The sequence below is a fragment of the Plasmodium knowlesi genome, assembly GCF_000006355.2.
Source record: "Plasmodium knowlesi strain H genome assembly, chromosome: 11".
Classification (NCBI taxonomy): domain Eukaryota; phylum Apicomplexa; class Aconoidasida; order Haemosporida; family Plasmodiidae; genus Plasmodium; species Plasmodium knowlesi.
This window is the reverse complement of record NC_011912.2, coordinates 71798-98792: the sequence shown is the minus strand read 5'-3', so window position 1 is coordinate 98792 and position 26995 is coordinate 71798. Positions and strand designations below refer to the sequence as shown.

Below are 26995 nucleotides of genomic sequence, written 5' to 3'. Positions count from 1 at the left end.
CCACCCCCTTGTGGATAGTTCCATTGTGTAAATTGCACATACAAGTTTGAAGTTTGATGGAGAGTGCGTACTGTTTGGTGAAGTAAATGAAGAGTGTAAGGCAAAATCGTCTTAAAGATTTGAAGCCCGCCCGATGAGATTTAATTTAAATTTTTTGTGGAGAGAAATATGAATATGGTGGGGTGTATGACATGGCTCGGTGTGCACGATCCGGTTTAGTAGACAACGCGGAGTAATTAATTTGTATTGGTGTTGTTGAGATAGGGAAGTGGCTTCGGTGTAACTTCCTTATATGTGCATGTAGTTAATGCTCCTCTTTGTCTATGGTAACCTTTTTTTTTAAAAAATAATTCTTTCATGTGGGAAGAAGGAGAAGGAAATTTATGTGATATATGTGAATTTAACAATGGGTATTTTGGCGATATTAGCAGTCTTGATTCGTGTCCATTTCTTTAGCAGTTTTTATTCATTTTTTTTCTTTTTTTCTTTTTTTCTTTTTTTTTGTAAAAACGGATGTTTTACTTCTAAGTAAAAGTAAAAAATGAAAACTGTAAAATGTGCTATTTGAATTGAGCATTTGATGGGATATATCCAACATAAAGTGGAAAATATAAATCACATTATAGCTAGTAAAGGGAAATATTTCATGTATCCCTCTGGTAACAACTTATACTATCTGCTTTTTTTTTTTTTTTTTTTTTTTTTTTTTTTATTCTTTTATCTGTATATTAAACTGTTATTTTAGCATTTTGATCGTGCGAAAAGGTGTGTATGCGCTGGTCTTTGAAAAGAGGAGGGGTGGGAAGAGATTTCACCCTGTTAGGGAATGTGATTTTTGGTAGTAACCTTACCATTGGTGTGTGTGCCCATTTTACAATTAGGCCACAGTTCAGTGTGGGAATAAGATGAGGAAAAGGAAAAAACAAGGCTTTCCCAATGTAGCAAAAGGATGTGCAGTTGTAGTACGAAATATGAATGTAGGAGCTGTCAGTTTTTTTTTTTTTTTTTTTTTTTTTTTCAGTGCAAAAATATCCTATTGAGGGGGGTGTAAAATGTTAGGTAGGATAAGGTAAAGGTGGGTCATTTTGCAGAGGGGGAGGGGAGCAAATGATGAAGCACTAAGTTTGCCAAAATGTGATACGATGGGAAATAGTTCCTTCCACACTTCGGCGATTCCCCACAGGACTGATCCGACTGACTGCATAATTGGCATGGGTTAATTGTGAGAGGGACTGCTATTTTTTTTTTTTTTTTTTTTTTTTTTTTTCTAATTTTCCCTCTTCAGTGTGTTTCGTTGTTAGTGTTCATATTTAGATGGTTTTATCGTAAGGTGATGAAAATAGGAGAGAAGAAAAAAATAAATGAATAAAATAAATAAAACATAAGAACACAGCAGGTGGTATGCGACATGTGGGCATATCGCGTAGGTCATGTTTAGCTATAGATGAGCGATGTTAAAGGGGAACAATTCTCCAGTTAAGTGGCGGAACAAAGGAGTTTTTAACTGTTATCCCACATCAACCTTATGGTAACTCTTATTAAGGGGCTGAGTTGCACCCACGTCTATACGTCCACACGTCAACTTGGGGGTCGACTTTACATTTTCCACCCCATTTGTAATTTCCAATAAGCGTGCGTTGTCACTTTGAAATTTGGCAAACCCCCCGTTGGTTTTATCGACCCATATTAATTTATCATGGGTTTTTCGGAGAATCCTAAGTTTTTTTTGTTAGTCAAGAAGGTCTTAAAAAAGTGGAAATTTATAGGGTAAGGAGGGAGTGCTCATCTCGAATGAAGGCAGGGGGAGAGAGGAATAGCAGACACGTTTTCATATCGCATCGTGTTTGCAGTAGACGCATACAGCACATCCATGCCTACACATATGTGTATCCGTGTAAATGTTTTTTCTCCTTTCGCTTTTTTTTTTTTTTTTCATGGCGCTCCTTTTCTTCCCTTTGGCAGAATCAGCCTATCTGTCGTGGGCTTGGCTTACCTTTGCGTGTTCAACAAATTTAGCAAAAAGGCCGAACTGGACGCGCTGAACTTTTCGCAATTCCCAGGCAATTCCAATTTGAGCAAAACGGATGAAGACTTCCTAAACAACACGAGCAGATATTTTTCAAATTATGGATTGAAGGAAGATATAATAGATGTAATAAATGAGTACATCAGAAGCATTTCCCCGTTTGTTCAAACGACGAAGCGAAAGATTAGGGGGAAGGGTGATATACTCATCAGCACTGTGGCATGCAAATTTTGCAACAACATGGAAAATATAATCGTTGTAGTCAACTTCGATTACAAGGAAAGGAAAAATTTTCATGCAATTTCAGTTGGTTTAACGTTAATGAATTATTTTCAAAACTGCAATTATATGAGTAAGGATATTATATTTTTGTTTACGAACAAGGAATGGCTATATTCCTTAGGAGTACAGAAATTTGTCGAGAATTTTTTATATAGTAATGATGTAAGGAATGGTAGGAAGGCCCTGTCCAGGTCGGCCATCATAATAGAATTTGATTCTGTGTACCCTTCACATATACACATAAATTATGAAGGGCTAAATGGGCTCTTGCCTAACCTGGACTTTATCTTGCTACTAACGAATGAGCTAAACTACTACAACATTCCTGTGAAAGTGGAATCCCCTCATCATGCGATCTTTGACATGGCTTTGGAGCGGGGCTACGAGAAGGGGCACGTCTACTTTTTGAGGTAGGTTCTAAGGAGGAGGTGATTGAAATGGTTATTGCGAGTATGCATAGTGAAAGACCATCCGAGAGTCCTCCTCTCCACATCTGTTGCACATTTCAGCATCGCCTTTTTTTTTTTTTTTTTTTTTTCTGCCCCCATGTGAAGGGAAAACATTGCAGCCTTCACCGCCGTAGGTGTGAGTAAGATCCCGTTGAAAAACAAAATGCTAAATTTGTTTAATTTTACCAAGTCGATGGAAAGTTTTATAAGGAGCCAAAGCAATACCCCCGAAGGATTTTGTCACTCATCCAACTTTTACTTTTTCGATACGATTAGAAGAAGAATTCCCATCAGTGTGTACTGTTACAGTGTCTACTTAATATGTGCCTACGCCATTTTGAAGTTACTAAAAGGGTCCATTTTGCGAAGTTACACAAATCTGATGGTGGGTCTGTACGCCTATGTAAAAACCATTTTTATAATTTCATTGCCTATATATTTATTTTCCACAAATGATAAAATTTACGAAGTGTTAAGATTGGAAAAGAAGCTTCCACTTTGCACAGAATGGCATCCAGATCGTTACGAAAATTACGTGGAAATAGCGCACTACTGGTGGGAAATCCTCATCCTCTCCATCATTGTGGCCCTTGTTTTTAACTACGTAATTTCTTGTATGGTTAAAAAAATCAACAAGGTGAATAAATATGAGAAGGTCCAGAAAATTGAAAAAATTGACCTTTTGGATAAGGTAAAAAAGTTGAATAATAAAATAAACAGTATATCTGGAATAAGCCATCTTTATGCGAATTTGGATAATGAAGATATTTTAGCTAAGTGGAGTGATTTTTCCAATTTGACTAAACCGAAAATTGTGCATAGTGATGATGAGGAGTTCCTTCGGGAGAAGAAAAACAGAACCCTGGTTAAGAAGCTACAGGACGAATTGGATGAGGTGGAGAAGACATTACAACTATTCGACAGCGGAAATGTCCTGTACATTTTTAAGAATTCTATCGCTCCCTATTATTCGATAATGAGTTGCATGAATTGCTTTTTCTTCATTTTTGTTGTGCTCCTGTCGTCGGTAATGGGAAAACAAATAGGGGAGGGGAAATCTACCGAATGGATGTTTTCCTACGCCTCCCCCCCCTTATGGGATTATACAGAGTGTATGATGTATGTACCCCTGTCCTGTTATTACGGTGGTTATTTTATCAGTACATTTTTTTTTTTTTTTTTATCCCTTTTATGGTTTCCTATTCACCCCATTTTATTGCCCCATTTTATTGCCCCATTTTATTGCCCCATTTGATTGTCCCATCCGCAGCTGTACAACTGGTCCTACTCAGTCCTCTTCAGCGTGCTCTTCGTAATTCCCGTGTCTATCCTCCACAACGCAAAGACACAGCGCAAGAAAGTGATCCAGAAGGCCATAATTTTGACGTTCATTCTGATGGGCCTAGTACTGATGTATCCCTACGGAGGTTTCATTCTGGTAATTCCGGCTCTCCGCAATGGCACTTCTGTGGAGGGGAAACTGACAAAAAGCAAAAAAATATTCATGTGCGTTTTTCCCGAACTGTTGATCGATTGTACATTTTTCTTTTTCGCCATCTCCCCCCTGCAGAACGCAAGAGACAAACTGATAAAGGAACTAATAAACGGATTTGCAAAGTGCCAGAAATATTTGGCAAAGTCAAAGTTAGCAGATACTAAGTACTTCCCTAATTTTTTGGAATTCCTATGCTCGAACAAAATTTTCGAACCGTTACATTTAAATAAATATTATTTAAATAATCAGAACATCAAATTTAATTACAACAATAATATTAAGAACGAAGTTTTGCTAAATCTGTATAGCATGGCTAGAAACCATTACTGTGTTGGTTCACAAGTGTATCCTCTTATATGTTTCACTTTTTTTCCCGTTTTTTTTTTCATAATATATGTTTTTTTTTGTTAGCCATTGAAGCTTTTTTTTTCTTTTTTTTTTTAAAATTCCTGGTCTTTTTTCCCAGGATGGGATGTGCACCCCGAATGGTGTTCTCAATTTGTAGACCATGCGTGTGTATGGTAAGTTTCGTAACTCCTGTGTGGATGAACTTGAGTGGTGGAAGTATATGGTGTGTATAGTTAGCATCATTTGGTTACACCCGTCTGGAGTTAAAACATTTGTTCATTTTGTCACGCATTCTTTGCAAAACGCGTGGGAGTTATTCCAAAAAGGTGATGTGATTCATTTGCAGTTTGGTTATTAAGAAGGAGAATTATATATTGGGGGTCCCATTTAACAGAAACAAATGGGAAGGAAATTATGCGTACTTAAAAAAAAAAGGAAAATGAAAATGAAAAGGAAAATGGAAGTGAAAATGAAAATGAAAATGAAAAGGAAAAGGAAAATGAAAATGAAAGTGAAAGTGAAAATGAAAGTGAAAATGAAAGTGAAAATGAAAGTGAAAATGAAAATGAAGTACTAAAAAAATTGCCCCGCTTGGGTAATAAGGAAGGTGCCTAAAGTGCGATGTTTTCGAAATGGAGAACAGTCGTCTTGTCAGGATGAGTAGTGGAGAGTCGAAGACATGTTACCGTAAGGCGGGATCATACGGAAGGATGAACGGAGGGAGAAATGGAAGTGAACTTGAAAAGGAATGAACCCCCTGCCAATCATGCAAAGGGAGAATGACGGACGAGAATATTAGGGAACGGAAGTACTGTGGTACACTGGGTCTATATTCAGCACAGTGCTGTTTTAGGGGGAGTTCCATGAGATCCCATTTTGTTGGAAATTAAGTTTTTCGAATTAACTATTAAATCAATATACTGCACAGTGCTTTTTTCATTCGAAATTTCATTTTTCCTTTTCTGCTTTTTATCATGATCGTTGTCAGAAAAGAAGAGGATTTTCTTGCGCTTCCTTTCCTTTTTTATATTAAATTCGTCTGCGCGGTATGATTTATTCCTGTTGACATCTCTGTACTTATAAATTGATGTGCTTCTATTCTTTCGTTTTGAATCTTGTTTCCATGGGAGAGTGTCATTTTTGAGCAGCGCATTATTTCCATATCGAGGTGAATTCGTTTTCCCATTTTTGCAAGTTCTCTGGTCGGATAAAACTTGGTCCTCTATGTTAACATGAGGGGGTGATCTTCTTGAAGTGTCATACGAATGGGAGCGCCTGGGACCATCACGGCGGGGGTAGTCCAGTTGATGCTGAGGCATGGCATTGTCAGTACCTTGGGTGGCATTTTTTTCCTTAAATTTATGATAAAAAAACAATTTTTTTTTTTCTGCCTTTTTGAGAAGTAGGAAATACTGCGTTTTCTCTGCGTCCATATGGTCAATATTTTTTTTTAAGGCATCGACCTGATTGGATAGGACTTGGTTTTGATTGATTAATTCCTCTATGCGACTCTTTAGAACTTTTTTCTTTGACTTATTTAGCATGTTTTTGAAGTGTGCTTCTTTATGTAATTTATAAAATTGTTGGTATTTCAAATTTGTGTCTGTGATTTTTTTTAAATATTCGTTCAGAAGAGATTGGTAAGTTTTTATCTTCTCTTCAATATCGTGTCTGTTATTTTTACTATCATGTAAATGTTGCATTATGGCTTCCACCTTTTGGTTAATGTCTGCATACATTTTATTAAGTACATTAATATTATTCTGTGAGAGCATTTTTATATTTTCTTTTTCTTGATGATTATTTTCTTTTCGATCCCTTAATTGGGCTTTATATTTTTCATTTTCCAATTTGAGTCCTATAAGTTCTGTAGCTTTCAAATTGTAATTTTCTTTTTCCTTACTGAGACAGGAATTGAGTACGTCCATTTCTGTTTCTAATTTTTTTATTTTTATATCATATTCGAAATTGTAATTTTCCATTTCCTTGTCTTTTTTCCTTTCTATGTTACTTACGAGCTCCTTATATTTCTCTATTTCATTTTCCAGTTGGCAATTTTTTAGTTGTACTTTATTTAGTTCTTGCGTGAGGATTTCTTCCTTCTTTTTCGCCTTAACATATTCCTCGCAGAACTCGCTTAGCAGAATTTTACTTTCCGTAAATTTGAAGAAAACCTTTTCCTCTTCGTTCATCTTTTTGTATGTTTGAGGACAGCCACCGATGTAGCTTCTTAACGTTGCTAATCCTATTAATGTTGTTAGTATTGCTAATTCCTTTACTTTCTGGGGGAGATACTTTTCCTCCTCTTTGATTTGCACGGATGCACCTTCCTGGGTCAATTGTCTAGGGGGGGGAGGTACATAGATCAACGGGGAAGCGATTTTGACAACAGGGAGGGAGGGTTTCCTTCGGAGGAGGACACCTACTTATGTGTATGGAGAGAGGTTTGCTAAGTTGTCTTCGTTGCCACGCCAACGTGGGTACATCCTACAACGGAAATGATTCGCTACCCCACGTGGCGTACCTTCCTAACGATGCGAAGGAGCAGGGATGGATCAGTCTATTTCCCCTGACGCCAAGGAAAAATTACTCCTCTTTTCAAATTTGGATCTATGTATATATAATTTGTACAGAATGAATGGGTCTATACTCAGATGGATACAAAAAAAGTGGCAATTTTTTTTTTTCTTTTTTTTTTTATCAAAACGAAGGGGAACATCCCACTGCGACGTTTTGTCATTTTTTTTTAATTCGAAAAATACTACAACTCTGTTGAGAGCAGTTGAGCGGATGTTCTTTTTCTACGGTGTGCAACAAATTTGCATACTTTCATTTTGAAAGTTATTTATTTTATTTTTTTTCTTTTTTTTTCCCTGCCTGAGGATTTGTAGAAGCGTTTCGAAGTAAGGCGGGACATCCCATCTTGTGAGAAAATGTATACCTCAAGCATGACCTTTTTTTAGAAGTGCGTTGCAGGAGGAAGTACATAAGTTGCGTAATGACAAATGCGAAATAAAGGGGCGCAGACGTGTATTGTATATATTATGACAAATGAAGGCTCCGACAAGGGCAATTTATGCAAGTACATGGTCACATGCTTATGTGCCCCTATTTATGCGTACGTATATATATTATCGGTGAAAGGGAAATAAATTTAAGGATTTTTTTTTCGATCCATTCTTTATGACAATGAAAGATTTCTCTTTTCCCGCTTTCCAACCCACCCCAAATGGGGCATATAAATTTTGAACATAAAAGGAAAAATTAATTTTGATATAGTGAAAGGTTCAATAAGCATAGCTTAGATATAATTTTTTTTTTTTTTTTTTTTTTTTTTTTTTTTTTTTTTGGCTTGTTTTTGTTTAGGTGTATTATTTATATATGCGTAAATATCAACCCTCGTATGCATGTACCTGAGAGGGTGGTGAGCATATATATGTGTTTACCTTAGAAGGCTTTAATGGGGAAAGGGGGCCAAGGTGTCACATACGCTCATATGCTTGTGTGAGACGAACACAGCGTATGGGTAAGCACAAGGATTCTCTACCTGTAGTTGTAACACTACTAATTCCCCTGCTTTTGTTCGCTATAAGGACATTCTTGTAAATAGGAAAGTGAAGGAGGTGGACATTGGGTGAGTGTAGAAAATTATTTCACCTATAAGGAGACCCGGTGAAAGAAGGATCTATCTGACGTGAGGCCCCTCTCTGCACACACCGCTCCCCCCCCACAGAAGAGCAGGAACATGAAATGGCCAAGCAGACAAAAAGCGTTAAGAATCGAACGAACAGAAAGTTTTTAACGTATACATGTGAACGCACATAGACATATAATGAAAAAGGAACTGAAAGGAAAAAAACTAAAGGGAAATGTTAACAATAGTGCTGGAGTTAACAATTTTAAAGAGGAAAAGAAAAAAATTAAGAAAAAAAAAAAAATTTTTTTCAACAGCGGAAAGGTTGTTCTTCCAAATGCGGCTTATGGGGGTACCCTAAACACAGGGGCAAACATAAATGCGAATATAAATAACCTAAATTTTGGCCCTGCTCAAGGAGAAGAAAGAGAGGCGCTTCAACAGAACATAAGAATTGGCCCCCGAACGATAGGGGGAAGTGGACCACCTGCACACGGATATGTCCAAGGAGGAGTAATAAACAACGCTGCAAATAAAAATAGAAAAGGCATTTTACAAAATGTGAATATTTCACAAAGGGGGAATGACAATGATGGTAATTATTTCTCCACAAATGTGGACGGAGGGAGGAACGCTTTCCATGTGAAAAATAAAATATTAAACAAGGATGGAAGTAGCGCCCTAGGGACGAATAAGAGGCTTTACAGAGGTGTAGGAAATCCCAATGAGGTAAACACCGGGAGGTTGGATAGCCAGTCCACCTTTAAGGAGGGGGGCGTCGTTTCACTAGGTGGTGCAGGCGCAGTAGCAGTAGGTGACAGTTTAATGACAAGTGGAAATACTTTCGAAAGTGCAGTCGGAACGAATAACAGAAAGGAAAACCATGTTAGAGGAAACCTGAGGGTAGGAAGTAATATGCCCCAAAGAAATTATTATCCATTCAGTAGCAGCCACTACATAGGAAAATCACCCACTAAGCTGAATTTGGCCTACACACATAAGATATACAAAAATCGGGCCAATATTTATAACAAAAAATATTTTAAAAATAACAAAATTGTTAATAATAATATGACTGGTCAGGTAAAAAAAAACGTGTTTAATCCTATCCATAATTATGATGCCAGTTTTGTTAACAAACTGGGAAGTAAGTCCATGTTAGATATGAATGACTCTGCGAAGGGAGACCATTCAGAGGATACGTATTTTGAGTTTTCAGGAAATGGAATGAATACAGATGAGGGGGGTAGGGATGATTTTGGAGCCTTCTTCGATGTGGGTACAGGGACGCGTAATGCCGTTTTGGACCCTACCAGTTGTAAGGCTGAGCAGGGTGGCTACTCTCAGTACGATGTTTTGGCGGAAAATATCGTCCAGGAAATCAGCGAATGCGGAAGATGCGGTAGGTGCGAGAAATGCATTGGTTTTAGTCTGTATAGCAGTGCGGCGATGAACGGTATGTCGGGCAAGGAGAAGCGCGAGATAGGGGAACCTAACATCTCTGCTTCAATTGTAGAAGAGGTAGATACAAATCGGATGGAAGAAATGGACCAGCAGATGCTTAGCGAGCAAATGAGAAAGGAGAAAGAAGCATTTGCGCAATGCTATTTAGAAAAAATAATAAAACTTCTGTCTAAGAAAGTAAAACGTATGTTAATTGTGACAGATAAGGAGTGCATTCATTTGGTAAGATCCATTGTAGAGCTTCTACAGTGTGTAAAAAAGATAATAAATTTTTCTGAGCAGTACCACTTCCACTACAGTATATTCGGCATCGTATTAAATATCTATGCCAATATATGTGTGAAGATATTTGCAGAAAATGATATTTTAAAAGTAGCAAATTTGAAGTGTCTGGTATGCTTGTTCGAAATTCTGATTATGCTAAGAAGAGACTGCTTCAACCTTTCCTACGCTTTTTTTTTATTTGTAAATTATTTGAAGAGCAACATCGATGGGATTGATATACTGACAAAGAAGAACTTAAAATACAACGCCAAGGTTGTGAATAATGACGAGAAGATATTTTTTAAAATGGTAAACTCCTTTGTTACGCTCTTCTCGCTTTGTGCTGAATGTCAAAGTATCATGGTTCGGGTGGAGTCTCTCAAGTCATTTAACTATGTTTTGGGCATGCTGAAGTGCAAGAAGGTAGAAAAGGGTGTAGGGAGTGACATAGGCAATATCGATATGGAGAAAGACAACCTTACTGATCAGCGCGAACCGAGTGATGAGACCCCCTCTGATGTGTTTGCCCCGTTCAGCAGAACCCTAATTGTGGGATGCCTGGTTGGAAAAAAGGGGACCATGTTCAGGGGGCATACTACGGGGAAAATGATAAACCTGCAGAAATATTATTTGAATTTTTTTAAAAGCAATTACATGTATTCAGAGGTGTACACACAGGATGGGGGAGATGCAGGGTGGAGAGACCTCTCCAATAGAGGAAGTTGGCAAGAGGGGGGTACCTCCCAACCTAGTTGTGTTAATAGAAATATGGGATCGAAAAGGGGAAATGTAAATTTGTACAAAGGTAATATGAGTAACATACCAAATCAACAGTGGGCAAAAAATAATTGGCAAGAACATAGAAACTTCACAAATGATCAAATTGGGAGGAACAGGAATATAGAGGAAAGAGAATACAAAACAAAAAACTCTATTTTGTTAATAAACTTTGAAACCATTTTTAATAGCGAGCCCAGTAATGGTTGGTTGACGAACAAAATAGACGACGAGGATGAACAACATATTTTGCTCTTCATCCTCAGGATTTTCGATTTGTTTGTTGACATGTATCAAGATAAAGAGATAAGTGAAATGATACAAAAAAACATTGTGTTTTTTTTAAACCACACAGATGTGGACATTTTCCGTTACGTGACATATTTGATTAGGAAAATTTCGCACATCGTTCCGATAAATAAAAGTTTTTTTAATAAATATATATCTGTTCTTTTGAAGAATTTAAATAGGGAAAGACGCAAGTACATATTCCTCATGCTATCCTATAGTGAATATGAAAAGAATGGTTTGTACGTTGTCTTGAATTTGTTGAAAAATTTGTGCATTTATAATTTCCATTATAAAACAAACATTCACTTGATAGACTTTGACAGTATTTCCCAGGATTCTTTGAAAAGGAATTTGGGAGAGGAGAACGACTGTGCGGGTGGTACAGGCGATGGGGTCACTGGTAGGGGAAATGGCATCTTTGATGAGTACAACATACATCCATCGCTTAACCCAACGAATGATGAATCCTTTGGTCAGGCGAAAGACTATAGTAATGTTAACGAGCATGAAGTGTACCTAGTAGACCACATGATACACAACAATGAAGAATGGTGTTCTGTTTACGCCGTTTTGATTGTGCTATCATTTAAATACCCTAGTTTGATATTTTCTTTCTTTTTTAATAAATTTAGAAAAAATTTTATACAGAATAATGACAATTGTTTACCTCATTTTAATTTGTTCGATTGGTCTCAGAGATTTGGGTACTACATATCGAGTGGTGTTTTGAATTCCGCTTTGGAGGGTGAGACCCAAGTGAATTCCCGCATGTTGAAAGGGATAATAAGTGGTGATAGAGGTGATGTCCCAGAGGTTGGTGGTGGTGATGATGATGGTGAGGAAGAGGAGGATTATGGGGTAAGTCCCACGAGTGAAGGTGTGGGCGGGAACGAAGGGGCCATTTTCACAGATAAGAGGAGGGTTGAATCGAGTGAAACGACAAAAATTAGCAGTACCACCAGTGAGGTAAACCAGGTGGATACCCATTTCAGAGCGGGAAAGAAGGAGAATCTTCCATGCAAGGAAGAGGTAGCATTGGAATTGCTAACCAATCAGATGTACGCCTTTTTGGAGTATCCGCACTGTGTCCAACCAATGATATGCAATCGAGAATGGAGTTTCTGTTATGTGTATATATCTAGCATCCTTAACCTTTTTTTTAACAAAAATGCTTCTTTCTTTGGAGAAAATTGTTTTTTTTTTAAAAAAAATATATGGCGCTTATTGCACGACGGATCGAATTTAAAGACAAACCATTTTTTGGAATATTTAGAAATGTTTAAGGATTCAAATTTTAACTACATAAATGAGAGTAGAGAATTGGTGGAGATGTTGAACTGTGCGATTAACCCTTCGGACAAGGAAAGAAAATTGGTGCAAAAATCCGAGGAGATGAGTGAGAAGTTAGAAGAGGCAATCTGTATGGGAAGAGAATTAATGAACAAATGGAGAAAAATGAAGAGCAGTATGGAGATGGTTCAGTGTGATGATCACACAGGGGATGACCCAGATGAAGATCTAATACATTTTAAACAACCCTACATGAAATACTCTCGTCGTTTATCCGACATGATGGAGGATCACATGGTTAGGAATATTTTTTTTCAAATTATGGTTAAGGATTCTTACTCGCCGATTGATCCTCCCATTCAACAGTATGAGAAGTATTTACGGCAAGTTAGCGTAGAATTGATTGCGGCTCGGTTGATAGACAAGGAGGAGACAGGGTTCACCCACTTGTGCTACTTCCACAGGGGGGATACTTCATTGAGTAACCTTTTTTTGGGTAATGATCCATTTGTAGAAAAGGAGACCACCGATATGGAGGTTCCATTTTCTCATCACAGTGTAGCGAACAAGGGGGATATTTCAAACAGAAATGTAGGGAAAGATGGACCAAACAATTTGGCGCAACACCCTGCAGGTGAAAGCCCCGTTGGAAAGGATACAAATATTGATTTGTCCAACGGGATTGAGGAGGAACGTATTCTTCTCGATGCGATTATTAAAAGAAATGTAAAAATGGAGGAGCAGAATAGGAAAGGCTTTGTTAATTTGGAGAGCACTCTACAATACTCCATTGAAGAAGGGGATGCCCAGGGCAATAAACAGACTCAGATTTTTAGAGCATCCGAAAATAGTTGCGGCGAAGACAAAATCGAAAAAGAAATTCAATCACACAATTTGCTTGGGCACGTTGTAAAAATGTGTGGAATTGATACCGAAGGAGAAAAAGGAGTAGAACGAAGGATAGCCGAGGGAAGGGACATTTTACAAAAGCGGAATTTTACAGAATTTAAATTTTTGAAAGTGAAAATAAAAATTTTGCATGAAGGAGGGAAGAACAACGGAATTCCAAGGCAGGAAAATATTATAAATTTTGAGAAGGAATATCCAGAATATTTTTATCATAAAAAGGTTATCAATATAAATCATAAAATAAACAAAAAATTGATTAAAATTTATTACCTGTTCAGTGCGAATTATTTTTATACCAGAAATATATCGCAGATTATTCACACCATCGTAAGTAAAATCTACGAGGAGAACTTTCTTCTGTTTAATGCGTTGAAGGATTGCTTTTGCAATATTCCTCGAAGTGGAGAAAATGTATGGAACAATTTTGAAGTTAAAGGAAAGAATTTTCTTCACAATTCTGTTTGGAAAGTAAAGAAAGGGAAATACTTTAAAGCTGTCGATTCGATGGAGCAATTTAATCATGTGCTAGTTGGGGTGGATGAACTGCTAAATGGGAAGGACAAGAAGAATGCCAGTAAGACATATTCAGTAAACGTTTTAATAAACAAGATATTAAAAATAATTTTAAAACATTTGAAGAATACAAATTTTATAAATTATAATAAGTGTTTGAAATTTCCTTTTCTCTTTTTGTCTTTTTTTGACATAAAAATTAATTTATCTTTCGAAATGGATTCACTTGCATTTTTGGAAGAGCTCGATCAGGGAAACTTTAAAAATATCCTCTTAAATTTGCCATACCATGTTAGGCACTTTTTTGGCAATTTATTTTTGTATATAGAGTACGAGGATATTTTCCTTGTGGACACGGAAAAGTGCCAAGTGAGGGAGATTCCTCCTCTGCCAAGGAGTAGTCAATGCCAAAGCAGGCGACACCGGAATAATTTAACAACATACAATTTTATGGTCGAAAATATTATCGCAGAAGATTATTCTTTGAAGTATTTAAAAAATATGAATAAGACAAAAAAGAAGGAAACAAAGAATTCTCTTTTTGCAAAGCGGAAAAAAGCAAAGGCGGAAATACAAAATGTGAAGAATACCTCCGACTATGAACTAGAGGAAAAATATTTGAAAGTGCACAATGCTAACGTAGGGAATGAAGAAGAGGAAAAGATAAAAAAACGAAGCAGTCCATTCAAAAAAATAAACAAATTGAATTATTACAAAATAGATGTTAGTGAATGGAATATAAGAAATTTCCGATGTGCAGGCGATAAACTTGCCGGTTACAGAACACCATGTAGAAGAACTATAATTGTTGAATTTAAAAAAACAGTTCAAATGAATTTTGATTGCTCTTCCACTTTGCCCGTTAAGTGCAAAATAAACTTCTGCTATTACCACTTGGTGGACGGCGCGTTCCGTTTTTTCCCTCTAACCAGGACGAAGCATATTTATGTGCATCCTTCACAGTGATGGACCGGAAAAGGGTGAAAGGAAACCCGATGGCGAAGGGAGAGTGAAATCCCTCACTTGCTACGTGATGAATTATTGCTCGACCTTTTTTATTTTTTCTGAGATCTGTGTATGTTAGGGGTCAACTTTGATTGTGTAATTAATCCCTCGCAAAGTTTCTTTTTTTTTTTTTTTTTTTTTTTACTAAAGAGAATAATTCCCCTTATTTTTCCTTTGATATGTCAATTTGTGCCGATTCTGCGTGGATATAAAGCGCAGGAAAACTTTTCCCTTTTTTTTTTTGTTACTTTTTTTTATAACTGGAAATTGGAGAAAATTTGTGACAGTCCTTTTGCTTGACCATTCCTTCCATTGGCTCTCCTACCATTCACTCAAATTTTTCCTTTCTTGTGGCATAGGCGAAATGCTTCAGTTAACCTTCGGACAGTGGGAGGGGGGAAAGAGATCACACAGAGAAGGATAACACGGGTTGTTTTTCATATTTGATCATTTTATAATTAAGGTTAGGGACAATCCTTCTGGAACATGCATTGATGGAAAGACACGTTATAGGAAGGTCTCTATATTGTGGCGAAAAGTGCGCTTAAGCAGTCTGAGCAGTTTAGGAGATTGAACAGAGAAATGTACCTAGCCCCTGATCCACTTAAAAACGGAACTTTCCTACTAAATTGTCATTGTTGGCGTTTTTCTGGAAATGGCTAAAGACAAAATCTTCAATTGGATCGGATGTGCAGTTCATTTTCGATGTAGTATATGTGTGTTGCTGTTCCAGTGCGGATAGTTTAGCTAAAGGGAAGATGAAAAAATAACATATGAAGGAGGTTTGTTCTTTTCTCTCATGTGAACATTCATAATTATTTTTCAATGTATACAGAATTGGAATGTTTTAATTTTATTTTTACTACCTGTGTATGCATTACCATTTGAGTTGCTAATCCGTATAGGGGAATTGATGGAGTGTCTTTTTAGGTGTCCCTTGGGAGAGTTCATTCGCTTATCGTACATTTCGATATTACCTTCCCAGCGAAAGGTTTTATTTTTATTTAAGGAGAGGGAATTTTCGTTTGTCCATTTTTTTCTCTTCGAAGGATAAATATTTTTCGTATATTTGGATTTGTTCCTATTTGCACATTTATGTTTGCAATTTTTTTTCCGCCAGTTTGTGTTTCTCTTGGTAGCTGAAGTTGGAGTAGCATATTCCTTTTTATTGTGAATCACAGAACTTGGATTTCTGGACGGTTTATCACTACCGTGTGTTTTAACCTCAAATGTTTGTTCAGTGTTGTGTATTTTCGTTCCATGCGTATTTTCATTTTTTCGATTCAGGAATTTGCCATTGGAAGATTTTAGTGAATTTTCTCGCCTCATGTTTGGATTACATTCACGCGGAGCTTCACACCGGTTAGCACATTCCTCCTTAAAAATGTCCCTATTCTTATCAGATGTTTTGTAGTAGGAGTTGTTCTTATTTGTACAGTCGTTAACTTTGTATGTTACTTTACAAGGGGAATCCTGTTTTTCCTCTTTCAACATATCCTTAATATATTTATTTAAACCGTTACAAAGAACATTTTTTAATTTTTCAATTATTTCCTCATTTGGTAGGTCAACTTGTGGGTTGTCATTTCTCTCATTAATTGTGCCGGTTACGTTTTTTTCCTCTTGGCTATATTCACGTAATGAATAAATTCTCTGTTTGGTGTTTTTAGAGGGCAATGTGATGTGGCCAAGGATGTCATTTTTATTTACTCTTGAGAACATATTTTTAGTTTTTTTTTTTTTCAAAATGATATCTATGTCGTCTAGACAGTCATCATCCGAATAGGCGGATTCACAATTGGGGTTTGGAAGTTTCTCGACCTGTTCAAAATCTGAATTAATATCACAGTTTTTTTTCGTGTCGTGTATTATTTGGTTAATCTTTTTTTCTAAATTGTGGTGTACATTTTTTTTCGCGCATCTTTTGTTGATTAGATCTTCAAATTGTTCATCATCAGATAGGACTACATTGGAAAGGGCATCATAGTAATAGTCGCTGTTGCATGGGAATGGGACGCATTTCATTTTTTTTTTTTTTTTTTTTTTTTTTTTTCCTAGACAGTGTGTGTTGATTTGCAGAACGTTGATGCGGTGCAGAGAGGCACACTGCGATGTGCTAAGAATGAGCATCCAAATGACAAATGGGGGAGAATAAAACAAGTCCTCCAAAAGACATCAGTTGATAAAAACAAATGGTTGAAGGGATAATCAAGACAAGAACAAAGAAAGAAAAAAAAAAAAGAGCAGAGGGATAAGAGCTAAACAGTCATTAGCAGACACCTCGGAGGAAAAAAAAACATTTTTGTAGAAGATTTATTAAAAAGGAGAAATAATTGGGTGAACAAAATTCCGAGGGAACTGCATTTTTCTTCTCACCCTCTCTTTATGGAATATCTCTGTTTGAACTTTTCCCTTTTGAAAAATAACGGGTAAAATGTATTCACCGAAATGGGAAATAATTAAGAGAAGTGAAAATTTTTTGAGACGACCTTAGAGATGTTTCTCTGTTTGGGAAATATTTCTCATGCCATGTGTAGGAGAAGCAGAAGGTTATGTTACCCTCAGGTATGTACACTTTTTTGCGTCATAAAAAATTGTCGATTTTTTTTTTTTTTTTTTTTTTTTTTTTTTTTTTTTTTCTTCGGGAAATTGAAGAATGTGTAAAATGTATTCATTACCCGCATTATTTGTGTACACCGGTCGCAATTTCGAACTTTGCGTACAGTGACTTGAGCAGGAAACATCAAACGATTTTATTTCATTTCTTATTTTTTTCCACAATTTTAAATTTAATCTATTGCACAAGTCAGTATTACGACTGCTTGGCTTTAAATTGTTTAATTCTGGCAGAATGTTTTTCCCATTTTTGGTGCCTCTTATATTTTTTATCCTGCTTGTATAGCACACGCAGGTGATAACTTGTATGTGTTATTATGAATTCGACCGTGAGTAGCCTTAAAATGGTGATAGAGGAATGCTGAAAAGAGAAGGCCGCTTTGCATGGTCACTTGGTTATTCATTTTTTCTCCATTTATTGAAGCTAACATAGATGGGAAGGGTTATAAAAATTGCATAAATCAAGTGACCTATTTTTTTTCTCATTTTTCTACCCCTACTTGTTCTTTTTTTTTTTTTTTTTTGGCACATTTTTCTGTAAAAATGTCCGCGGAGGAGGTGAAGAAAAAGAGCTACGAGGATATCCTGCTACATTTGTGCTTGACGAAGGATGACAAAATTAAGCCTGTCTTGTATAAGGTAACGTTGCGTGTCGCTTGAGATGGATATTTTGAGGAAGGGGTTATGTGCCTTCACTGTGCATTATGTGTTGTACATTTTTTTTTTTTTTTTCTACCAGATGGGTTGCAATACTTTGTGGTTTGTTTATTTGTTATGTCATGTCATGTCATGTCATGTCATGTTATGTTTTTTTTTTTTTTTTTTTTTTTTTTCCCAGTTCATCCCCGTGCTGTTGAACGAATTGCTAACTATCGAAGGAACTCCCGAAAGAACACTGATAGAAATTGTGAGTCACTGCATTTTGAGGTGCAAATCTTTTGAGCAGATCGACATTCCCCTGTCAGACATAGTGGAGAATTATTTCCAACACGTCGGTAAATCGAAGGGGAATCGGATCCTATATAACAACACCTTGTCTATATTTTTAGATATCGGTTTTAAGAGCGCAAATGATGTGGAGAAAATAAAATTTCAAAAGGTGCTAATAGAAAATGGCGGCCAGTTATCAGGAGACAGAGAAGTGGGTATCCTTTTGATGATAAAGTTTATCGAATGTCTAGAGATTCTAAATGATCAGAGGAATAAGAAGGAAATGGAGGAATATTTTTCGGGAGATGGTAATAAGGAGAAGGCTGCATTGGACAATCAAATTTTCCAGTTCATAAAACATATGAATGAATTTTTGGCGATCCCAATATACTGCAAAAATGTGGAGGAGATAAAATTCCTTCCAAGTGATGTTATTAAGATATATAAGGACAAATTTCGAAATAGTAAAAATTACTCGGTTCAAAATCATATAAAAATGAAGAAAAATACGTTATACTTTTTGAGCAGTTTTGTGTGTAATCACAATTTCAGTTACGCTTCATACGTTCTTTGTTCCACCGAAAAATATGATGAAATTAAGGATTATGCGAATTCGCTGCTACTTGGGAAGAAGAGATTTGTAAATTTTAATGAGGCTCATTTTATAGGAACAAATTTGGACATACTGAAATATTTTGATAATAATATTTACCGAGTAGAATATGTGGTAAAAATATTAATTTTATTTCTGAACAGTTCTGAGGTATCAGTGGATGAGGCACACTTGCACTCTCTCATGAATTATATATTTTTTTTCTTCTTCCATTTTGATAATGATATAATGAATGTCCACTTTGAGACCGAATTTTCCAAATTCCAAATTCTGTTCCATGACAAAAGAGAGTTTGTGAAATTCCTAAATCGACGTGGATACACCATCATCAGGCTGAAAAATGACGATTTGAAGAAGTGCCTATTCAACTTAATGTTGTTCATTCTGGAAAAATCGTCAAATGAGTTTCTGCATGAATATGTTGAGTGCATCTTCCATCTCATTTTTTGTTATCTGAAAGGATTGGATGAAGAAGGAACGAATGCCAATCATGATTGTAGTGAAAATTACGGGGCACTTACAGATATCTCTACTATGATAGATAAATTTTTCGAAAAGGTTCTGAGAGAGGATAAAATTAATATGACCGTATTGGCAGGGGCGTATACCTTGACCTACTCCTTCTTTGATAAACTGAAGAAGTTTAAGAGGAGGAGTAGTGAGTCTTACATACAGCACAATAATATAACCAAAGTTCTGTTATCCTTGGAGAAGTACTTCCAGAGGTGCATGCAGGTGGGAAAGTGCATAGATCGTATAGAAGGAAATGCGGAATCGTGTGACCATATGGGTAACTCCATTTTATCAGGACAAGATGGACAGTTTAGATTGAAGAGGAAGAAAGGAGTTGCTTCAACAGGGATAAAAGACATTCGAAAGGTAATAGCACAGAATGTTGAACATTTATTGGATCAATTTGTACCGTTCGGAGATAACGCGTTGTTAATTAGTATGGTGATGAAGTGGGCCATTAGCATATTCACCCCGGGGAGCTGTGAATATGTGTATTACCCTCTTTTATTTGAAAGGAGCAGTAACGTAGTTTTGTCAGATTTAGCAAGGGATTACTTGAAAGAGGAGAAGGAGGAAAAGAAAATCGCGTTCGACGATTACACCTTTTTTATTTCTAAAAAGTTGTTTAACGTGGAGGACGGGTATATTGATAATATTTGCGATGGAGGAAATTACGAGGAACACAATTGTGATGAAGGAAATTGCGAAGAAGAATCATTAAAGTACAACCAAATAACGCAACCCAGTTGTGCTTTCACACAAAATGCAGACCTTGCCACAGAATATGCAAACACGCATTATGTAGAGTATAGGATAGACCAACTGCACAATCTGGTTGAGTACTATAGGAAGATAAACTTCTGCTCCTTCTTCCATGTTGAAAGTGTCTATTATGCCCTTTTAATTCTGGATCTGTTTCTAATGGGGACGATAAATCGTGAAAGCAACATGAAGGAGGATTACCTAGTCGTGTACTGCTCCGTTTTTACACTGATTTTAAGGGGAATACGTACCTTTCTGAAGAGGATGAAAAAGGAAGAAGTACACGCTAACTTTACGAAGGAACATTTTGAAATTTTAAGGAAGAGCGAGAAGGGGCTGTACAACCATTTGGTCATTTTAGCAAAGACAAGAATGCAGTTCATTTTAAGCAATATGTTGTACGTAGGCAATCATAAGATGGCCAAGAAGGCAACAAAGTTGTTGTGCAAAATATATCTCTTAGGCAAGGAAACGCACGCCGACCTATTTGACGATCTATTGATTAGCTTTACGTCAAAAAATGTGGAGGAAGTAGTAGAAAAATCGAAGGAAGAAAGTCACGTACTATGCGCACATATATACGTATTTGGATACTTAATAAAAAAGGAAAAACAAATTGATGAAAGGTATTCGAAAATTGTACAATTGGTTACAAATTTTCTGCTTCACACACATTATAGGTATTTGAAGGAAGAGAGAAAAATTGAACAAACGGATTTGTTGAGGTACTGTTTGAAATTTCTCCGTTTGGTATTTTTTTCAAGGCACTTTGTGCAGACATGGCTTAAAATGATAAAAGAAAGTAGATACTCAGAATTGCCGCAAGGGGGAGAAGATTCTTTTGTTCAAATTCGATATATAGTGGAGATTCTCATGAAGATATTGAAATACGCCAAAGGTAATTTAAATGGCGCTAATATATGTTTAGCAAAAAATGTGTTAAAGTTGTTAAGTTGTTTACCCACACTTAGGGATGATGATATTAACACCATTCTAAAGGATGACATAAGGAACTCCTTTCATATCGATAATTTACAAATTCAACAACTCTATGGTCGTTACATATCGGACATGATTCTGCGATTTGATAGAATCTATGCGGATAAGATAGCATCTGATTTTTTAAGTTCCATTTTGGAATATACGCAAATGAGAACAAATGATGGAAACAAGTTTCTGTGCATAATTTTGTGTTATGTTATAAATTATAATCCGTTTTTGGAACACATAAAAAAGAACTTCACATCGATAGCGGAGTTTTTTATTTCGATCATCAAATTGAGGAGTGACATTTATTCTGAGTACTGCTTCGTAGCATTAAGCAGTTTGTTTTTTGCCCTTTCCGTTCAGTTTATGGTAGACATCAATGATTTGGAGAACCTGGTGAGGGTACTTTTGTTCTTAAAGGGAGGAGAAACGAGCAGGGGAAGTGGCATACCTGTTGAAGAGGATAATGGAGTAACTACATTGTTAGAGGGTGCAGAAAGACTTGTTAGCACGAGCAATATGGAGGCCTTATCAAATGATGGAAAATTCACGAAAGGGAAAAATACATTTATAACGAAGGAGCGAAAAATGAGTTGCGACATTTTGGAGGAGGCAAAGTATTACCATGACGATATATCCCTATTTGGTGAATCAAAGGGGAGAATCCCTAACCAAGACGGATCAGACGAACGGGCGATGTTAGAGAGTAAAACCCGTAGCTCCACAGATGTGTCTGCCACAATAGTGGTGAAGGAGGCGGTGGAAAAGTTGGCTGAGCGGGTGTACCGCACCTTCAGTGATGCAAATGAAAATTTGTTGTACAAAACGTATTTTAGAAAGAAGGAAAAGGATATAGATAATAATTTTATAAATGAAATAAAGAAGTTTGAAAGTAGAAAAGATTATGTCTTGAACAATGTGTATGATTATGTTAGTAGCGAAAGGAACATTGAATTAATTGGGCATTATACATCCTTGGGAAGGCACTGCTTTAGCTATGTGTATGCCTTTCTGTTCATGCAGTACTCTGATTTAGCGCTGTACAAGTGGGATAAAAAAATGAACGATTTCTTCGCCCACGATTTGAAGAAATACTACGGTGGTAATAATTTGGACAGACATGGATTGACTTACATGTTAAGTAAATTAAGAGGGAGCAAAAGTTATAACCATGTTGTTGATAGAGACGAAGTTGGAAATAGCAACGAGGGGGTTGCGTATGAGTTTTCCCCCTCCCTCTGTGTGGACGATTTTAAAAAGGCTAACAGAAGACTATGTCATACCGTAAAGGCCATTTGTAAGGAGCTGTTAGTTCGTACGATAAAAGGGCGGCAGGATATAATAAAATTAAAAATTTTTCAACACATATCAGTGACAGATGTGAGTAGAACTATGAAAAGGATCGAGCGAGAGTTCTTACAAATGAATTTCAACACCATCGATTCTGCTTACCTCATGAATGCTCTGGACATAGAGCTGCTCACTTTCGTCGCGGTTAATCATAACGAGCTCATTAATGATGCCATGCTGATTTTCCTAACAGATATTCTTAAGAAGATAGACTTGAAAATATTCTGCCAAAAAATTGCCGCCTTTTTGTCCTTCATTTGTGCGATTATTGAGTCAGCCCTAATGAACAAAGAAATATGTATAACCTTTTTGAATACATTTAAAAGTGCGTGTGTTAGTTTTTTCTCCGAAATGGGTAGCCCTGACAGGTGTACTAACATCAGTGTTGGATATAGTGGATTATCCACTCTTAACAACTTTGAGAGAACAGGAAAGGGAGGGGGCAATCACTCAAGTGGAGAACCATGCACAAGGGAGTTGTATAGTAAAAATGAAGAAGGGATCTCTGAAGAGGATTTCCCACAAGGAGGTAGCCATACGAACGAAATTATACAAAAAATATTGCAGTGTTACCAAAAATTTGAAAAGAACAAAAAGGTAGAGCTGTATTTTAGAGATTGTCTAAACAGTTGTATTCTCTCATCGGAAGGTGTCAGCTTCGACGCCAAGACATTGCTGAAGTTCTATATACATAACAGCGAACGGATGGGAACAGATTATACCGATCTGGGAATACCAAATGAGGGGAAGGAGGATAATTACACAAAGAAGGAAATATTTTTTATCAAATTGGTTAAGTACAATAATTTAGAAAAGGAAAAAGAAATTTTAGAAAAAATAATCAGCAAGTATGAACATTTAACAGACATCGAAGAGAGCGCCAAATATATTTTTTCATTTTTATTTGAAGAGAATAACGTAGGTAAGTTTATGTTAAGTTCTGTTTCTTTTGTAATTATCAAGTTACTAGATAGATACGAGGTGTTACTAAAGGGTAATGCATTTTTAAATGTTCGATTTTGCATAATGGTTTTTTCCTCCATTTCGGAGTTTATATCAAAGCATTTATGTAATATTTACTTGTCTTATTTGAACGACTTGGTGTACTATCTCGTGCACAGAATTCCCTTTTACCATTATGTGAAGTTTGTTCATTGTACATTGCTAGATGAGAAATTCACATCGACACGGCATGTTAGGGATGTACAACAGGCTAGAAATTACTCCAGCGAGGTAATTCTTTACTTGCTGAAGAAGAAATACCTCCTCGATTTGGATGATGATCGTATTTTCAGGGACCAAAGGAGAGTAGGGGATATAAAGCAGTACGAAGATTTAAAGATGGTGCACGACGTGAACTGTCAGGTGAAGGAATTTATCAGTGGAGGCAACTTCAAGGAGAAGGTGGACCAAGAAATAGGAGGTCCATCATTCGGTTGTGAGGGTAGATACTTGTTCCAGTCTGATTCGTCGAAGTATCTGCCCCTTTTAACCGTAATAGGTGAATTGGTTAGACGCCCCCCCATAGTCGACGAGGAAGTAATTTTGCACCAAGGAATTGACGCAGAAGAAAGGGTAAGAAAGTATGTTGAAAAGGAATTAACTTTACTTGGGTCAAAGCAGAATGTTGTAATATCAGGAGATCTGTGTGGGGCTGTAACCAACGTTCTTACCGCCGAAATTGTTTCCATATGGAAAAAGGAAATGGAGAAGAAGAAAACATTCGAAGAAGAAAATAAAATGGTACTAAAAAAAATGGAGTCCAAATTAATAGCCACAAGTTTTATATTAAAAAATATGAAAAACGTTGATAATAATTATTATAAGGATATCTACGAAATTTTACACAAGAGAAACATTTTTCATTTTTACAAATTCTTTAGTGAATACGTAGAACAGTTCTACACCTTTTTGGATTCCCCCTTCACGAAAGATAAGAAGGCATGCATTAAATCGATAGAAAATTTTCTGGATTACTTCATTGACATGTATAAGTGCGAAAATTGTGACGAGTTGGAGGTAGAAAATGTGGAGAAGTTTTTAAATTTGTATTGCAAGATAAGGGACTTGTTTAGGGGGGCCAAAAATGGGGAAGCTGACCTTTGCTTTTTCTCCATTTTGGCGCTTTTAAAATACCTTACATTTATGCTCTTCCTTGTGGTTAGAAGTAAGGCGAATGGGGACAAATTCGACAACCTATCCGTCAAGATTCGAGTGATGGAAAAAGGGGTACCGTTTGATGAGGGAGAGATTTACACCCTCTTTAATGATATTTTGGAAGTACTCCCGGATGTAGGCGAATTTGAGCTGTTTCAGCACATATACCTATTGGTTTTTAATATTCCCTCTACTTATTTGAAAAATTTTAATTTTTTAAAATTATGGAAGTGCTTCCTTTTTTTTATGGATAAATACTTCCATAACTGTTGTGAAAGTGTCCCTAATTATGACACTAGTTTATGTGTTCACTTTTTTAAGTTGGGGATGTGCCTGTTCTGCTATTTCCTGTCTAGCGAAGATGAGATGAGGGCTTGGTTGCACCTTTTCAACTATCAGTATTTAAACAGGTTGTTTAAAATGGAGTACCTTCATAACTTTCGATTTGAAGGAAATGAGGAATATCGTCACGAGGATATTGTGAAGGGTATGCGCATTGAAGAGTTGAGGGGGGTACAAGGTGGTACAAACAAATATGGACCAACTACACAAAAGGGGCAAATCGAGCCAAGCGTTCCGGGTAGTGCACAGAACGGCAAACAAGGCATGATTCAAATCGGGGAAAAAGCGTTTTTTTCTAATCAGGTAGAAAAATTCTTATGCCTTCTATTTGAGGTTAGCAAAGATAATGTGAACATTTTAGCAGTTCTAAAAACATTTTTTCAATTCCTCTTTTGCAACAAAATATTCTTGCACGAAATAGGCGAAACAGACATGTGGGAAAAGGTATATAATCATATTTACTTCTCTATTGTGAAAAACAAAGTGAAGAAGTCATTTGACCATTTGATGGATATACTGAACATACTCTTATGTATGTACAACTGTTATGGTTATCAAAATGAGCGCGATAAAGAGATATGCTTGAACATCAGAATTAAAGAATTGGATGTTGGCCTTTTTGATGAAATGGACAAGGATAAGAGTGTGAACTCTCACTTCTCCACCTTTCTGTTTATCTCTTTTTTTAAGATACGAGAAAAGTCCAAGATATTTCTGTTTCCCGAGCATGTCACCCAGAATTTGCGGTATTCCATAATGCTCAATTACCCGCATTTTTTTTTGTAAAGAATTGGAAAGGGTTAATTTCCGCGGGTGCTGCTTTGGATGGCCCACTTTTCGTCGCGTGGAAATGGTGATTCTTTCGGAGTAGACAAGTGTAGATATTTTTTTCTCCACATATACATATATATATACATATGTATATATGTAGGTACGCCTGTATCCTTGTCCATTTTTACCATATTGTACACATGCATGGTGTGTTGTGTGTATATGCTTGTTCCTTTTAAAATTAACCTTATGTATCTTTTGCGCAAGTTAAGAAGAGCATTTGTTGGGATGTAGTACTGCTTAAACTGTCATCCATTGGGGTGGCCTTTTTTTTTTTTTTTTTTTTTTTTTTTTTACGGATTTACTTAATCCGTGTGGGATAGAAAGTGCAGTCGTCAGATCCACACCATTACAAATGTTATGATTACGCAAGGGGTTATTAGTTTCCCATCGAAGAGGCCCTATGCCATCCGTTTGAAATGAGAAATGGTAGAAAGGTGAGCGATTTCAGAAAAATGGTAACTGATACTAATGTTAGAATGGGGCCACCGTTAATTGGTATGCAAAGGTAGCCGTGTGGAAATACATATCCCCCACAGTGTACATTTCAACACACTCTTAATCATGTGGACGGTGGAATGATTAGCAATTCTAGGGTTCCACTTTATGCGGTGGTGTTATACAGAACAACTTATACAAGGATATTCCTATTTTCGGAACAGAGCTTATTAGAAGTAGTAGGACAAACGGAGTTCTGTGTGAGATGATTACTTATATTTCGTGGGTGAATATCTTCCTACGTGTTATAGACTTTGGGATAGATACCTTACACGTTTTTTATATGGTTCATTAGGAAGTAAATTTTTTGGTGGCTTTGTAATAGCGTACATTTCATCTAATTGTATTCATTTTTGTGTGCCCACAATATGGTTGCACATTTTCCAGCTAAGTTTCGCAGTTGCAGCTATTCGCCTTTGACGAAGCGGAAAATTGACAAAGGACATATTGCAGTTATTTGGTGCACATTTTTATTTTATTATAATGTTAATTTTTTAGCTGTTATGTAATTCATGGGGGATTTTACAGTTCAAAAGAGGTTTATCATTTGTGGCGTATAATTTTTTTTTTTTTTTTTTTTTTTTTTCTTTTGCCCTTCTCCAGTTCTACATTTTGGTGGTATTTTTGACACAGTTGAGAAAAAAATAAT

At 36.5% G+C, this 26995-nt stretch overlaps 5 protein-coding genes across 5 annotated transcripts; 3 read left to right on the top strand and 2 right to left on the bottom strand.

The window, feature by feature from the left end:
• Positions 1-1696: 1696 nt before the first annotated feature.
• On the top strand, positions 1697-4663 carry PKNH_1102200 (glycosylphosphatidylinositol anchor attachment 1 protein, putative; the record flags this gene model as incomplete). Its single annotated transcript, XM_002261161.1, has 5 exons — positions 1697-1767; positions 1963-2718; positions 2863-3784; positions 4028-4195; positions 4328-4663. The coding sequence occupies 5 exons, from the start codon at positions 1697-1699 to the stop codon at positions 4661-4663; spliced, it is 2253 nt and encodes a 750-aa protein (XP_002261197.1).
• Positions 4664-5433: 770 nt separating this feature from the next.
• Positions 5434-6792, bottom strand: PKNH_1102100 (conserved Plasmodium protein, unknown function; the record flags this gene model as incomplete). Its single annotated transcript, XM_002261160.1, has 1 exon — positions 5434-6792. One exon carries the CDS (start codon positions 6790-6792, stop codon positions 5434-5436), a length of 1359 nt encoding a protein of 452 aa, XP_002261196.1.
• A 1640-nt stretch (positions 6793-8432) lies between these two features.
• On the top strand, positions 8433-14708 carry PKNH_1102000 (conserved Plasmodium protein, unknown function; the record flags this gene model as incomplete). Its single annotated transcript, XM_002261159.1, has 1 exon — positions 8433-14708. One exon carries the CDS (start codon positions 8433-8435, stop codon positions 14706-14708), a length of 6276 nt encoding a protein of 2091 aa, XP_002261195.1.
• A 643-nt stretch (positions 14709-15351) lies between these two features.
• Positions 15352-16772, bottom strand: PKNH_1101900 (conserved Plasmodium protein, unknown function; the record flags this gene model as incomplete). Its single annotated transcript, XM_002261158.1, has 2 exons — positions 15352-15494; positions 15629-16772. The coding sequence occupies 2 exons, from the start codon at positions 16770-16772 to the stop codon at positions 15352-15354; spliced, it is 1287 nt and encodes a 428-aa protein (XP_002261194.1).
• A 1134-nt stretch (positions 16773-17906) lies between these two features.
• Positions 17907-25803, top strand: PKNH_1101800 (conserved Plasmodium protein, unknown function; the record flags this gene model as incomplete). The annotated part of the gene is made up of 2 exons (XM_039114119.1): positions 17907-18002; positions 18202-25803. The coding sequence occupies 2 exons, from the start codon at positions 17907-17909 to the stop codon at positions 25801-25803; spliced, it is 7698 nt and encodes a 2565-aa protein (XP_038969739.1).
• Positions 25804-26995: the final 1192 nt, after the last annotated feature.